Source organism: Amphiura filiformis, chromosome 18 (assembly GCF_039555335.1).
Source record: "Amphiura filiformis chromosome 18, Afil_fr2py, whole genome shotgun sequence".
Taxonomy (NCBI): domain Eukaryota; kingdom Metazoa; phylum Echinodermata; class Ophiuroidea; order Amphilepidida; family Amphiuridae; genus Amphiura; species Amphiura filiformis.
Window position 1 is genome coordinate 19257776 of NC_092645.1, and position 16757 is coordinate 19274532.

A 16757-nucleotide genomic window follows, 5' to 3' on the forward strand; every position below is an offset into this window, starting at 1 on the left:
TAAATGCATTTTATTTTCATATGAGCTGTATGTAGGAAGGCACAAAATGTGTGTATCGGAAAAATTAAGATTTACTAATATTATTAGATATTGTCAGTCCGGTCCCTATCACATGGCTAGTGAATTGTTATGAAATCATTGAAATGCATTTTCCAGTTGTGTGTATTGTACATCCATTCATAATCATACCTCATCTGTGATCCAAGCTAAAGTGTAAACAAATTATAAATTGCCTAAAAGTGAGGGTATGTCATTGTCATTAGGTATTTTTGTAGGTATTTTTGAAAGGAAAAAAAGTTAAAGCCCCACTGCAATAGAGATATTACATTTTCGCCAGCCCATTCAGGGGCTGGTACCTGTTTCAGGTTTGGGGTCAGTTTACTCAAGAGATTATATTTTAGTGGTATTGGAATGATTTTTTTTTTACTTTTTGTGGTTAAATTTTTTTTTAAATATTTTAATTGATTTGTTAGGAAAAGTAAGTATGTTTTGCCGTTTCAACGAACGAAAAACGAGTGAGTATTACCAAAGTTATGTTTGAACTAATTAATTATGACTTTAAAAGTTTAAAGGCCTAAATGTAACAATAATAGTTAATATATATAGCATCATATGGTCAGCAGAAGAAAATCTGACATCACCTATGATGTCATATCAGTGTCCTTGACCGGGGTCCTTACTCCTTGACCACTGAACAGCGTGATATCATGTTGATAACAGATCTATAGAATCAAAATCTTCATCATATCCCCGGATCATATGGACCATATTGATGTGAAAGTTGTTATCTATCATATCCTGTGTCGCTTTTATGGATAAAAATGACTCAAAATGTTATTGATGAAATGGTTGCTATCATAAACATCAGTTTTGTCTTTTCAACAGGAAAAATCCGATGCAAAATAAAGTTTTTAGGGCCTAGCTATAATATGGGCATAATTTATGCATATAGTATTGAACAATGTACCCCATTTGACATGCACTTATAGATAAATAAATTGTCTTACTTTATTAATTTAATAACTTCTTTATTATAAATAAAATGACACATAACTATTTGATTCATAAAATTACATTCAACAAAATGATTGAAGAGAAAACACACAAGGCACTAGGCAGACTGTTATAGAATGGAGTATGTAAGATGCCATGTCCATAGCTACGCAGGAGTTTCCGACTAGCAATCAACATGATCAGCACATTCAGAAAAACACAGTTTAAGAGTGAAGATTGTAGTGAGTAACCAGTCCTTTATAAATGTGCTGGCCACTATCTATTATAATATAGTAGGCTTAAACTATACATTGCGAATTAATTAAGTTATTTTAAAATAAAATGTACATGTAAGTTAACTCAAACCGGCAGTGTATATATCGAAAGCAGTGAAATCGGACATTCCTAAGCGAAGATATTGAGTTCGTAAGTTCTGGTATTACAAAATTGGAAATTGAGATATCGTGGGTAAAAAGCTGAAAAGACAAAAAACCCAACGACAACAACAACAACAACAACAACAACAAAACAAACAGACCAGAACAATTTGGAGTACATGTAATGAATTAAAAGAGTTGACATGAGATTAGGAATTAATGTTTTCTGCTGTTTCAGTGTGCATGTTCTCATCGTTGATGGTTTGGTGGACTGTCATGTAGATGTAAGCGTGATCCTAAAAATGCCTTTCACATTGACCAAAACTAATTACAAGACCTCTTCTACATTGAGGCTGGATTTCCCTTTTAAAGGGAATTTTTATTATGTAGAACATCCTATTTTGTCTCAGTGTGTAATACCTGGCCTTAGTAGCTACTAGGCGGTCACCCGTATTTAGCGGTTCTCGGCTGACTGTACCCACCAAGTTTCATGCCCATATGACAGTTTTTACTAATTTGACCTCAGATGACCCTGGGTGACCCTGAAATGACCTTCCCAAAATTGAGCTCTAAACGGTGACTGTACCCACCAAGTTTCATGCGTGTACAACAGTTTTTACTAATTTGACCTCATGTTAGCAAATTTATCTATATCCTACTAACAAAGGTGCATGCAATAAAGTGAATTTTGATGATTTTATTTTTAACAATTTTGCAAAAGAGAAAATTGCTGAACGTGCCTTTAACTCAAATTTTTTTTTTCAGTAGTAATGCATAACAGATTTATGAAATGAAATTGGTCTGTGGCCTGGGCAAGTTAATTGTAATTGCCAAAAACATTTTCTTGCATACTAATTTAAATTTACTTTGAAGTTATAGATCTGAAGATTCTCTCATCTTAATATTAAAAAAAAATGCAGACAAATACCTGTGTAGGACCAGAAAAGAGTTATAAAATTTGAAATCAAGCAAGTAAATAAATCAAGCAAAAATTATCAATTGTTTGCAGGGTAGAAAATTTATCTCACAAAAACAATAAGCAACTACAGGTAAATTAGGTATTTCTTGGCCAAATTGGAACATGCGCGTCAAATCGATCAATCGGTCAATTTTCCTCATATGTTCTCCATTCATCCATAAATTTATGATGATGTAACCCATACCTACATGTATGTAACAGGATGCATAATGCCATTTGGACTCACAAATGCACCAGCCACCTTCCAGTGACTTATAAAGCACTATGCCATAATGGACTCGCAAATGCCCCAGCCACCGTCCAGTGACTTATGGAGCACTATGCCATTTGGACTCATAAATGCACCAGCCACCTTCCAGTGACTTATGGAGCACTATGCCATTTGGACTCATAAATGCACCAGCCACCTTCCAGTGACTTATGGAGCACTATGCCATTTGGACTCATAAATGCACCAGCCACCTTCCAATGGAGCACTGTGCCATTTGGACTCACAAATTTGCCAGCTACCTTCCAGCGACTTAATGGAGCACAATTTCAGTCCTTTTTTCCAGATTTTTCAATACTTTTTTTTTCATTATCGGCAACTTTGATATATTGATTTTTTTTCAAATTTATGTGATATCGGTGATATTGATATTATTGGCTAGAAGATTGGATTATTATCGATAAATCAACGGTCCTTATCATGTTGTAGCTGTAGTTGCCTGAAGCAGATTCTTGTTCATGTAGATACATTTCAAACAAAATTGCTTATAATCGCTATCTAGTCATTTAACATTACACAACATCCGTTTCAGCTCATATTCAATATTACTACTAATGCACTCTGCTCTAATAATGCAGTAATGGCAGCATGATTAATATAATGATTATTGACGTTAAAGCCATGAACTCATTTTTATCAATATTATATTATTTGTTTTAATCATAACCTGCTTTTTAACCATCAATACTTATTCTAGATACATTTGAAATGCGGTAAAAATTTGCATTGAATTCTTGAGTAATATCCTCATATACCATATACATGCAGAGAAGATATATTGCCCTTCCCAGAATCCTTTGTAACATATGCATCACCTCACTATATCAAGTGACACTTTGTACATGTTCACTTTGATTTCATGTTGAGAATAGACTGTCTAAACATGGATCAATAGTCAAGAAATAAACATTTTTTTGCAAGATCTAGATGTGCTCTGTTCATTGAAGTACTTTTTGTCACTACCAACCTGTGCTACACTATATATGTAGATAGCATCAGTAAATTGAAATGGATGAAATGCATTATGGGAAGTATAGGATATCTTCTCTGGTATGAGCTCACCTGTTGGCAAAGGGCTATGTAACTTAAAACTAGCCCTCAAAAGTAATAATAAAAAAGTATTTTTAGCCCTGGCCAGCAGAAATATCAATAGGCAATAGAACCAAATTAGTTTGATATTTCGATCAAAAATATTTCCATGTTCCAGTGTATGATGCGTAAGCCTCTTCCTCTGTTTTCAACCATCGATGCTTTGTCGATCTTTATTATTTATCAAATCAATTAATTGACTAAAGTGTTAATTGCGATAACATATGAATCTGTGCATGGACTGATATTCACCAATATTATAAATTTACCAGTGATTCTGATTACTTAGTGGATAGTTCATTATATCGAAGCAGCATGGATGGTCGAGCCAAAGATCGAACAATTAAGTTCTGATGCCTTTGGACCTTACTTGGTGAATCTGTTTGGCAGACATTGTACATATAGGCTATAGGCCTATACCATTACATAAAGACATTATGTTGTCTGTAGTGAAGTGGTATATAAGGGTAGTATATAGTGTAATGTAGTACATCATAATAAAACACTTGTATATTATCAATCTATATGTAGGAGTAGAAAATTCCAGCCTCTGGGAGCGTCCACCTTCCAAAATTGGATCACGTTCCTCTCTGGTCCTTAAATCGGACCCTGAAACGGACACAGAAAGCAACGCAAGTAAAGGTAGTAAAGGGGTATACTACTGTGTTACTGGTAGTCCTACCTCCAATAAAGGTAGGGATTAATATATATGGGAATCCATCATTGCAAAGATACGTAGCTACATAGAGCTCATTTACATTTCAAGAACTTTGCATACTGTATGATGATACTTTTGTTTCGTGGCAATTTCCATTCATGCATAATTTTTGGATAGCGAAGTAAACTTTTCTGGTACAAAATGGAGTTTGCAGCAAGTAGAAACTCCTTTGAAGTCTGTCAATCATTCAATGCAACACAGGATTTAAAATTGCTAATGAAAAAAAAGTGATTTTGCAGAAAGCAGATTGGAAGGATTTCCAACCAGGGTATGGACAAGAAATGCTTTTAAAAGGAACAATGCAGGAAAAGTTATCTTGCCTTGCAAATTAGTTATCATAGTAAACTAAAATGTTTTTGTTGATTATCAACACTGGGCAACAAGATTATGATGAACATAAGGGATAAGAGCAAGAATGCCCTATTGGCAATGGCTGCCACTGTGTCATGTACACATATAATGTACTGTCAATGTTTACAGGGCAGCAATTGCAGATAAGACCTTCTTTGGAAAGTAGCAAATTTAAATCAATTGAATGTGCATCCCCTGGCTGGAATTTCTCTCCTCTTCTTTTCAAGTTAGGGAACACCAAAAGATTTATGATGTCCTGTAAATTAATCTAGTTTTATTCAGGAGGGAAGGTGTTAAAATGATGATTACCTTTCTCTTACCCTTTAAAAACATTGAGGGGTCAACTATAAATGAAACTAGTTACGTTTATAGGACATTTATCTTTTTGGTTGTTCCCTAAGCTCAATGCATAATGTAGTCATAATGTTACTCATTTTGCTCATAGTAGATAATGGGCTATTCCAGTTGATATCCATACAACCCCTATGGAAGACATGACCTTAATCTCCCACACATGCATTGTGAATGTCAAATGGAGTCACTCATTCAGGTAACCCCAGTCAAAATTTCTGCGTGGAAGATAAAGGTCTCAAAGGTTAGGGCCTATGTCTTTCTTAGGGGGTGTATGGATTTCAACTGGAATAGCCCGATGGTGAATCTGGAATCTAGGCCATCTATGTTGTTCAGGCATGAGGTATTCATATTTTGCTAAGAACACGTTCAGAACTAAACAAAGTGTGTCATAATACAGACTATAGCCTCCCCTTGCCAGAGATGTTGTATCTGATGTCATCCTTGAGGGATATGGCAAGTTTCTGCACTCAAAGAATGTCTGCACATGGTGACCCAGATCCAATATTAGGGCTCCCCTGATATGGCATTTTTCTACCGTTCGGATATCAATGTTGTAATATCGGCCGATATTCGATCCGATCCAATATCGCCTTATCGGTAAATAAAAATAACAATTTAAAAAAAAATTATTTAAAAAATTTGTCAACGTTTTTGGTGACTTTGGAGATCGAACCACATGCATGGAAAACTAATGCATAATATGTGAAACATGAAGAGGTAAACATGGTTTGCATATAAAAACTAATTTTTTTCGTAATGTTTTTTCAAATTAACTGTGAATGATTCTAGCACTTCAGATAGGTCCAGTGGTTCTCCAAAGTCGCCAAAAATTTTGAAAAAAAAATGTAAAAAAAAAAGTTTTTTATTATATTTTTACTGATATCCGACCCGCTACCGATATGCCAATAAGATATCTGATCCGATAATCGGTTGAGCCTTATCCAATATGTATAAGGTCAGTCGTTAAAAAACGCCAATCAGAGCACTTTCCTGCATGGTAACATGAAATCTGCTACATTCCAAGTTCAACCATACTTTCAAGAAACACTTTATGGCACTGATTGTATTAGAAGGAGCACTACATCTTGTAAGTCCGGCTAAAGTGAGCTGGAATTTGTAAACCAGAATTGTTTTGTTTTGCAAATCTGCAATAACATAAATGCCCCAAATGTGGGTATATCCTTGGTATATTCATGAGTTAAGTGTTCAAAGACTTTTTTGAGGAATTAAGCAGCTTTGCAGAATAAAGCTGTATAATCCTTCAATAGAAGACTTCTGTGCTCAGGGCTGTGAAACATGTAGGCTAACTCTTTGCAGTTTCACAGAACCATATTGCCACTGTACAGAGCGCAATTTAAGGGATAACATTTTAATCCATTTATTATTAAAGCTAAAAATAGGGTGTATCCTTCCTGTAAGAGAAAACCAAACAAATCCTAACCCTAACCTTTATCCTAACCCTAAATCCTAACCTTAACCCTAACTGTAATCCTATTAGTATTTCATGCTCTCTTACACTATTAGGGATAAACCAAAATTAGGCTTATGACAGTAAAATCCTGAGGGTAACGTCTAAGATGGCACATTATATTGGTGGCGAGTATCACTCATGTTTTAATAGATTCTTGAATTAACATTGTTGTAGAATGTAGTTAGTGCCACTTGACATAAATGCCACTTATCCTTTATCATTGAACTGAGCAAACCAAAATGTTGTAAATAGAGCAAACAATTTCAGCAGGTGAAATGCAAATAGCTCATAAACATTTTGTCTAGAAGTAAAATAAATGTACATATTCAGGTTTGGTGTCATCAGGGTCATTCAGTTTCCAGCTCATTTCATTCCAGTCCTGGACCAATTTATTTGGGGACAACATCCTGGACAAAGCACAGGTGCAGAGGTTTAAGACGTTCTCTGAATCGAGAGGTAGCTGAAGTCTGGGGTTCAAATGCCTGCATCGTTTACTTTAAGTGAAAAGTCATAATAATGATGACTTTAATATATCGGAATTCACTTCAAAATGATTGGGTCGTCATTGGAATTATGACTTCTTTTATTTAATATGATAAATATGACTATACCTGTTCACATTATTTTGTTCCCGACTTCACTGAAAACGATTACGACTTTTGCCAAGTGTTAACGGGGTAATTTACAGGGTGTGATGATGGATAATGGTATATTTCACAAAAATACTCCAATTGTTCAGATTGGTTAAAATAACCAGGATAATGCTGACATACAATGTAAGCCTACATGTATGGTAAACTTTTCAGGGTTTCGAAATTCCACAACCTACATTCTACCACCAGAACCCATGACCCGCCTACACACCAAATTACAGGTATTGATGAAACACTTAATTTTTGTGGACTCATAATTTTGTGAAAATGATAATCATGAAAAACCCCTTTGTACTTGAAGATATTTTCCCATTTGATACTAATTCTATAATTATTAAGTAAAATAATTTTGCCAACATACATTCATAACAAAGTGACAAAATTGTTTACTCAAATATTTAAATTAACAGATTATACCTATTGTTACAATAGAAATCCAGTGTCAGAGACCATGAACTTCACAATTGTGTGGGTTTTATTTATTAGCAAATTGTGACATGTACTCAATAGTACCACAGAGAATAGTTGGTTTGTTAAATATTTTTATATAATTGACCTTGTAAAAAGACTAGGCTGTTTTATAGCTATCTACATGTACTAAGGCCAAAAAAAAAAAAAAAAAGGTTTGTCTCACGAACATTTGCCAAAAAAGCTAAGTGCTATGCTTTTTTTTTTTTTTTTTTTTGGTTTAGAAGCTATGCTAATCGTTTTTTTTTTTTTTTTTTTAGCCTGAGACAAATGAAAATCACAAGACAGGTATTGGAAAACTACAGCTTCGCCCCGACACCAACTCATTTTTTAGGGCATTCAGAGTAACCGAATCGGCGCACCGATGCAGTGCCCAATTCCTCAGCACAGTCCCCCTGTTTTAACTATAAGAATAAGAACAATCATGTTGAAATAAACGGTAAAAAATTCGTTAAAAAACAGCTACCAAAAATACAAAAATTTATGAAAACAACATGGCTTCACTCGATCGCAGAGTTCTCCGTAGGCTAAGTCCTTTTATATTGCATCCACTTTGCTTCGTCGGCTTAATACGCTCCGTGCCGTTGCAAGGATGGCGTGAAACTAGCGAGACTGAGGCTACGGTGTGGGTTACGGGCTATCTGCAACACTAATGGCATACGCGCTGCCTGACATTTTCGATGGTTTTCTGACATTGAGGAATTCATTTTTACTACGTTGGTCGAACTATCGGGAACCGGAAAAATCGGGGGAAAAAAAAAACCTTTAAAAAGGCGGTCAGCGCGTAGACAAACGCAGCTGTATCGCTTTCACATACTTATCTTGCTGGGTTCGTGAGACAAACCTTTTTTTTTTTTTGGCCTAAGCAAAGGACAATTGCAGGTACATGTACAAATAATTTGATTTGCATATTTTACATTGACATTTTGTGGTCCAGATATTACGTGCTGCTTCCTCTTTTCTGGTAAAAATGACTAACTTTTTGAAGCAAAAACAAAGCAAATCAATAAGCTGTTTTAACAAACCAAAAGCAAAACACAGCAAATCAATAAGCTGTTTTAACAAACCAAAAGATCGATGACGTCCTATAAACGAAACTAGTTTCGTTTAGGGGGGGGAGGGGGTAAAAATACTCGATTACGTTTGTACAAAAAGCATCGGTCTGAAGATTGTGTCATTATTATTATTATGTCAAAATTTTCAACATTTCCTTATTACGTTTCTGGCAGGGAGGGAGGGGGTCGGCTGAGAAACGAAACTAGATACGTCTATAGGATTATTAGGACGGCATCGATCTTTTGGTTTGTTCCCTAACTTGTTAAGTATACTCAATGACAGTAATTATTATCTCTTTAATAATTAATATTATGTCCTGGCATTATCTTGTTTATAAAATCAAAATTAGGGATTATGATTAAAGCAAATTTTGTGACAGTAGATTGCATAATAATTTATTTATGCTTGGCAAATAATTAGTAAATCATTGGAACTATATGTATGCATGAATGTGCTCACAGTTGTTTGTGTGTACAGTGCATTTTAAATTGACTTGGTTCATCACCCTTTCTCTACTTCAACACCCACTAGGATCCAAAACATTCTCATCTATTAGGCACAGTTCTTTAACCCCAATACATTTGCACATTTGTTGAATGACCTTTGAAACTATGGATACACAAACGTATACTCTGCAACTTGAGGTCAAATGCTACAGACTCCAAGTATTTGACATAGAATATTTAAACTATTCTCATTTTATTTCCAGTATTAATGTTTAAAGGAGTATTTCGTGATCCTAGCATCCTCTTTTTATGACATTTTTCAGTAGATACCCACGAAAAAAGCTTATTTCCAAAATTTCAGTTGATTCCGATTTTGCGTTATGCGAGTTATGCATGATTATGTGTATTACACTGCTCCATAGACAATGCGTTGTAATTTCGTTCTGGTGCACCAGAACGAAATTCAAATTTCACGATATCTTTGCTAAACGAATTAATCTGCAAGAAATATTTTGTACATAAACATTATGTAGTCAGAGGTTTCCAGTGATGTAAAAATCTGAACTTTTTTTGAGAAAAGTGGGGGGATGAGGCTGTGGATCACGAAATGCCCCTTTAAGTTCTAACAAATTTTTTTATGTCGTAAAATCAATAATATCCCATGGAAATATATTATCGATTTTACGTCATTAAACATTAATTAGAACTGAAATATTACTGGAAATAGAATGGGAATAGATTATAACGAAAACATATGTTACATTGAATATTCTACAGCCACTAAAAAGTCTGTAGCGGCCCTAACTAACCATAATCATGGTAATTGTTTGAATACTTAGGGCACAGAGCATAATGTCTATGTCATTTTTTGTCCAAAATCTTACATTAAACATAACTTTAAAACAATATGGCCATAAGTTCTTTGACACTCTTCTTTTTTTCCAATAGGATAAAAGTGGTAATTTTTGAGTCTGCAATTTTTTGCAATTTGCCGATTTTGAACTTTGGTTGTTCTTAAATTGTGTTTTTGTACATAGACCTATTTATAAAAGAACACATATTCACACCCGGGGGTTCTCAGTACATATGACCATACGGGGACGTGCCGCAAATATGGGTAGCATTTTCAGCCTCTTGGTATATCAATGACCCCTTTTTCAAAGCCTATTTTGGTATATGAATGGGTTCTTTTTTCAAAATTTTCTCAATTTTTTCGGAAAATAGCCCGTTAATTTAGCAAAAATTTTCAAAATATTCCCAAAATTTTGGGAAAATTTGTAAAAACTAGGACAATTTGGGTTAAATTCGGCGAAAATTTTGACTTTTGGTATATCAATGGGTCCAAATTTCTTGAAAAATTGGTATATTTATGGGTCCACTTTCAAATTCTCAGCGGCACGTCCCTACCAAAACCAAACTTGAGTACCCCCCCCCGGGATTCACACTGTCGCACATTTTTATTTTCACGGTAACTGTGTGGAGCACGAAAAGAGAGAAAATTAATGTGCCACAAAAATGTCCACTTTTACAGTATTCAGTCTAAGCATGCTACACTGCAACTCAGTAACTTGTTGATTATTTTGACCTTTTGATGTTTGGTTACAGTCATGACTCATGAGGAAACTAAAACAAATCATAACAAAAAGATCAAAAACAACAACAATAGAAAAGTTTTAATACAAACAAAATCAAACCTGAATAAACTAAAGTAAATGTCGAAAGGAAGGAAATGTCACAACTCACGTGACGTCTACTTACATGAAAATGTTACAATAATGTTTTTTGGAAGTCCTGCGCCCATAGTAACGTTCCAAATAGACTGCTTTGCATCCCATTTTGATCAACACCAGCTATTGAGCTATGCCATTCCATAAAACACAACACATCCCCATTGACCGCTCTTTTTCTCAGGCGTCACGGTTTTTGGATGGGAGCAGTTCTCGTTCTGAACTTGTAATTATTTGAGTTAATATGAATTTCTAATATAGGGGCTATAATGAAGTTTCTCGTGCGTAGGGGTTTTCGGATGAGAGCGGTTCTCGTTTAGAACTAGCAATCATTGTGAGATGAGTTGATAGGAATTTCCAAAAGGGGCTATGAAGTAGACTAGGTTTCAAACTATAACACTTGACACTGTCAATACTTGATGCACAGTACTTGAAACCATTGCCAACTAAACTGAGGTCACAATCAAACTGAAATGGAACGGACTATAAAGTTGAGTAGGTGTGTTATGTTTGACCAGGCAAGAATTGGCATAGAATTCAGGTAGAGAATTGGTATAAGTACATCCGATCACATGTACAGTATCCTGTCAAAACACAGCCTTCATAGCCCAGTGGGTTTAAATTTGTTGCGACACCTGCATGTACATCTTTAGTTCTATATGCTGTACCAGTTATGATACTGTGATATAGTTTTTGAGAGAAATCACAACATTTTGTGAAGCTGCCAAAAAGATTCCAGTATGGCTAGCAATGGTATTGATGAGGACAAGAAGCCTATTGTGAAAGAAGAAGGTTGGTACATTTCATAGGATATACATTTGTTCAAAATTAGCAGGTTGTTTATTGACTTCTGTATTCATTGCTTGTTGACCTCCCTGTTTCGAAGAGTTAAAAAGTTTGGCTAATGTACAATGTATGAAAAATGCCAAGAAGGTAGTGCAGTGGTTTAACATAATATTACTTTTGACGCTTGTGCTTAGGCCTATATTCTATCCCAGCTTATAAACTTAACAGCATTTTTCTTATGTTATGCACTTGCTCTAACCTTTTCAGGCTGGCCTCTCATTGCGTGTTCAGTAAAAAATGGCCACAGACTGAGGCTATTTAAAAGATGTAGCTCACAGGTGTACATGTCACTTTTTAGAATCTCCTGGTCCCTACATGTAGTCATTTTTGGACTTCTGCATAACTTTAACTTCCTTTCTGCCTAAGCTAAGTGGAAGGAATTAGGCCTACAGGAGGAAGAAAGAAGATGAGAAAAGTTGTTTTCTCCGCCTGGCTAGAACCACCAACCACTCGGGTACCAACAAGCAGACCAGGGATAGCGAGCCATACGTGTGACGGTCGCCAGGCTAATGGTTTTGTGTGCGTTTATGTAGTTTGGCAGGATGCTCAGTCGGATTGTGTGGGATGTATAGCCTTCGTGCTGTGAATGTTTTGTATGATCTAGTAACGTTAGGGTTAGTTGAGTCCTATATGTGTATTGTTTTATAGTCTTAATTCACCCCAACTCCCTTTTTGCTTTTTGCCTGAGAAGGAAGGAAGAAAGAAGACGAAGAAAAAATTAGTTTTCTATGCCTGGGTTTTGAACCACCGACCCCTCGGGTGCCAACCATCAGCAAGTAAAGACACGCTCGTGATCATCCCTTGGCCAACAGTTTTGTGCGTATAAAGTTTGGCAGAATGATGCAATTGGATCAGCTTTAAGGTGGTATTGGATGCATTTTCTAGAAATTAGAAAATGCTTTGAGCATGTTTTAAACAGATTAATTGAGTAGGGTAAAGTACACTGATCAATATGCCTTTTGTTTAGAGCAAATCGGACGTCACGGTTTCCATAATACATAAATTTATATGTTCTTTGTATCCTATTGTTTTTGTCAATAATCAATATAGTTAATGAGCTAAAATGACTGGAAAGGCTCATTAATATGTAATTTTTGCCAATATTTTGCTAAAAATCAATGCATAAATGTTCAGGGTACTTTTATTTTGCATACTTGTGCCCTGAAACTTGGTCAAAGTGTTTCTAATATGCTCTAATGTATTTGCATAATTAATGAGCTAATTTGCATAAATGCCCTCTAATTTGCAAATTTGCAAATTAGGGAGCTAATATTGCATAAATGCTAATTAAGTTTCAGGGCAAAATTATGCAAAATAAAAGTACATTGAACATTTATGCATGGATTTTAGCAAAATATTGGCAAAATGATATGTTAATGAGCTTCTCAGTCATTTTAGCTCATTAACTTTATTGATTATTGATAAAAACAATAAGATACAAAGAAAATATAAATTGATATATTTTGAAAACCGTATGTCCGATTGACTCCAAACAAAAGGCATATTGATCAGTGTACTTTGCTCTACTCAATTTATCTGTTTAAAACATGCTAGAGCACTTTTATAATGCCTCCATAACCACCTTAAGAGATAATGTATATTATAATATTACTAGTATTTCATTGAATGATCTGAGGATAACAAGCTAATTAAAACTGTCAAATGTTATACTGAAACTAATACAACAATTAATCAAAATTTCATTATCTGCTGAAGATACCAATTTATTTGTTGTTTCCCATCATATCAGGTCAGGGTATGTTTCTTTTCAGGATCTGTGGTATGATTAAACATTGATGGTCAAGGACAAATTAAAATTCATGGAAGGTTTGGTAGTATTTATGTCCAAATCCCAATGTCGAATGAAGTAAACATTGCAATGAATGCAGCAGGCACGTACGCAGTGGGGGGGGGGGTTAGTATACAAATAGTCCCAAAATTTCAGAATTTGCAAGCGCTTGAAAAAAAAGTCCACTTTTTCAAAATCAGCACCCCCCAAATTAAATTGTGCGTACGGGCCTGGAATGCAGGTTGAGTGTTACAACAGTATTAGCTTGTAAATGTACATTCCTCTGCAATACAATAGGACCCAGAAACAATACATTTGCCAACTCGAGCCTTTATTTCATCATTGGCAGTGGCATAGTTTCATGGGGCATGTGATATGTGCCCCCCCCCCCCCAAATCGATTAAAAATTTAGAAACATTTTAAATAAATGATCACATCAAACAACCATGAGTTGGAGATCCCTGCTCTAAACTCAACTCTAAAGAATAACTAGAACTCTAAAATGTAACTCAAACTTGAAGTCATGCACACAAATGCCAAGAATTTATAACCATACACAGTTATGGTTACCATTGATAAGTATATTCATTAACAGTGGCTACTACGTTTGTGTTCTGTAGTCTGTGCGTAGGAGGGCATGACACCAAGGGACTATTTTATTAGTTGACTATTGTAGAGTTTACAATGCACATGATCTTGTGATTCTTTCTGAATGTTTCCTGAGTATTCAAATCATCTTGATTTATTGTTAATGGTTCATGTATTGATGTGTCGGGGTGTGTGTGTACATACCGTATTTACTCGAATAATAGAGGTAGTCATCGTTATGTCAACGCCACAATCTTGTGGGTACGGAGTTCCTTGTTGCTAAGGTCACCGTGTTAATGCTCGACTGTAGAGGTGCGTTACACGCTGCGGCTTCCGCGTAATCGACGGCGTAATGTCTTACACATGCTATACAGAACGGCAGTACCCACAAGATGGCAGATCCTGCTGAAAAGGCTGACGTCCTCTATTGCCATCCTTCAATCAAACGCCCCTGTCACTTTTTCAACCAAGATGTTTAAAAAAATCTATGTGAAGGGTTTAACTGTGCCCAGGGTAACTGTGAAAGTCTGAAGGAAGAGGCTTCTTCTTTATAGAGGACTCAATAGGTATAACATTGATTGTTGTTTTAAATGTTGTAACCATGACTGCTATTAGCTCAAAGTGTCTCAGGAAGTGGTATTTCCTTTTTGGAACATTATACTCCACAACAGAAAACAACTGGAATGGTGCATTCAGGCTACTTGACTTACTTATCCAGTTTTGATCTATATTTTGGCAAGCGAAAAAATGTACCTGTTATGTGCACTTATTAATATGAAAATAATTTCTGTAATGTTAGCAGTCAACTTTGATTTGGTAAGGAGTGTTCAGTAAGTGGTTTTCAAAGTACATCATGTACATGCCCAGGGGGGCCACTCATATATAAAAGTTGTAAGCATGCGTGTGAATGCACTTCAGAAAAGCACCCTTAACAAGGACAATCATTGTGTCTTCAAAATGACCCTTAACAAGGATAATGGTTTGTTAACCATACCCTTAACAAGGACAAAGTTACAAGTGGATTAAATCCAACCCTTAGCAAGGATGCACGATCAATTTTGAAGAAAAAAGTAAAAGACATCAACTTTCAAACAGGCTAGTCAAGGTTTCTTATTTCCTTTATTATTATACTCTAATTGGATACTTCCTAACTGGATTTGGTAGGCTTAGGCCTACTCAGTTATCATTGTTCAACATAATTATCGCCTGCATTATTAGGGCAGTATATTTTATGACGAATGTGATTAGATTTAACTACCCTTCATGTCCTTAGCACGGACACATGGTGTCAAATATGACACCCTTATTTGCTATAATCAATGATTTTGAGACCCTTAACACGGGCCCGTGCGGGCCCGTGTTGCAGTAGAAAAACCACCCATATTCTGCGTTTTTGTTCACACGCATGCTTACAACTTTTTATATGAGTGGCCCCCCTGGGTGTACATGTAGTTGTAGGATGTTTAGAAATGGAAGATGATGAAAATAAACATGATAAAGGGCCTTGGAGAACCAACCAGGAAAACACATGGTTGGTGGAATTTTAAATGATAAACAAATTGATAGTTCTGGAGCTTTAATAACAAGTAAGCAAACAAAAAGAGACAACACTTGTAAACAAAAAAGCAAAATGCAACAAAAATAAAACTATAAACAAAATTGCATTCCCACAGTGGTTATTAAGCAGCCCATTTCAAGTGGGGTATAAAGAACCAGAGAAAACTTTTTCTATGAAAATATCTTATCCTACCCAGAATCCTTTGCTACATGATGCATCACCTCATTACATGTTTTGTCTGGGTGTCTTGAAAATGTCCAGAGAGGTGAAAATTAGCATCTTGATTTGCTTTACATTTAATATATTCCATCTCAATGAGCACCCTTCCATATAGGGATATCTATGTGCACAGAATTATCTTCATCATTCATTTCAAGGGAGCAGGGCCTAGAATATACCCCTGAAGAACACCATGTGAAGACTACGGTGTATTCCTCAGGCGTCTATTATTGGCCCGGCTTGGGAGAATACATTACAAACGTTTGGCATTTCATTTCCAGTCATAGTTGCATTTAATCTGATCATAGCTTTATAAATATTAAAATATAATGCATTCTGTTGTATCAATATATTAAAAATACATATTTTAAAGTAATTTTTGTTAACGTTTAGATCTGGGAAATAAATAGTTAGAATATTTACAATGGCTACTGTACTGTCACTATTTGGTATCCTTTTGTGCAAACGGGAGACTAACATTGTAGACAAATCTACTCCTGATCTTCATTTGGATGCTTATCCTTCAAGAGCATACAGTGAATACTGGTAGTTAGAGCTGTATTTTTGGCTGAAATAATTGGCAACATCATGAATGATGTCTTTTTTATGTTGTTTGTAGAATTACTAATACTAACTACTTTTTATTAATAACACAGGCCAAAAGATGAAGGGGCTAACAATGGCCTATATGTATGCCCAAGATGTTTTAGGCAAAAATTAGCAGTTTTCAGTAGATACACATTTTGACTGGTTTGATTTATGTACTAGTAAAGCTGATTGATAACAACAGAAATTCTATAAAAATAA

General features: G+C 35.4%; 1 protein-coding gene across 20 annotated transcripts in view; it reads left to right on the top strand.

The window, feature by feature from the left end:
* The window catches only part of LOC140139962 (anoctamin-4-like), a 112044-nt gene that overhangs the window by 32508 nt on the left and 62779 nt on the right, over positions 1 to 16757 (top strand). The window contains exon 1 of one of the 20 annotated variants that reach the window (XM_072161766.1): positions 11570 to 11742. The exons of 18 other annotated variants lie outside the window; for them this stretch is intronic. In XM_072161766.1, coding sequence (XP_072017867.1) covers positions 11691 to 11742 — 52 coding nt within the window. In that variant the 5' untranslated portion in view covers positions 11570 to 11690. Of the gene's footprint in view, positions 1 to 11569; positions 11743 to 16757 lie in introns of those variants that run through there. One more of the 20 variants, XM_072161770.1, reaches the window with a different exon arrangement.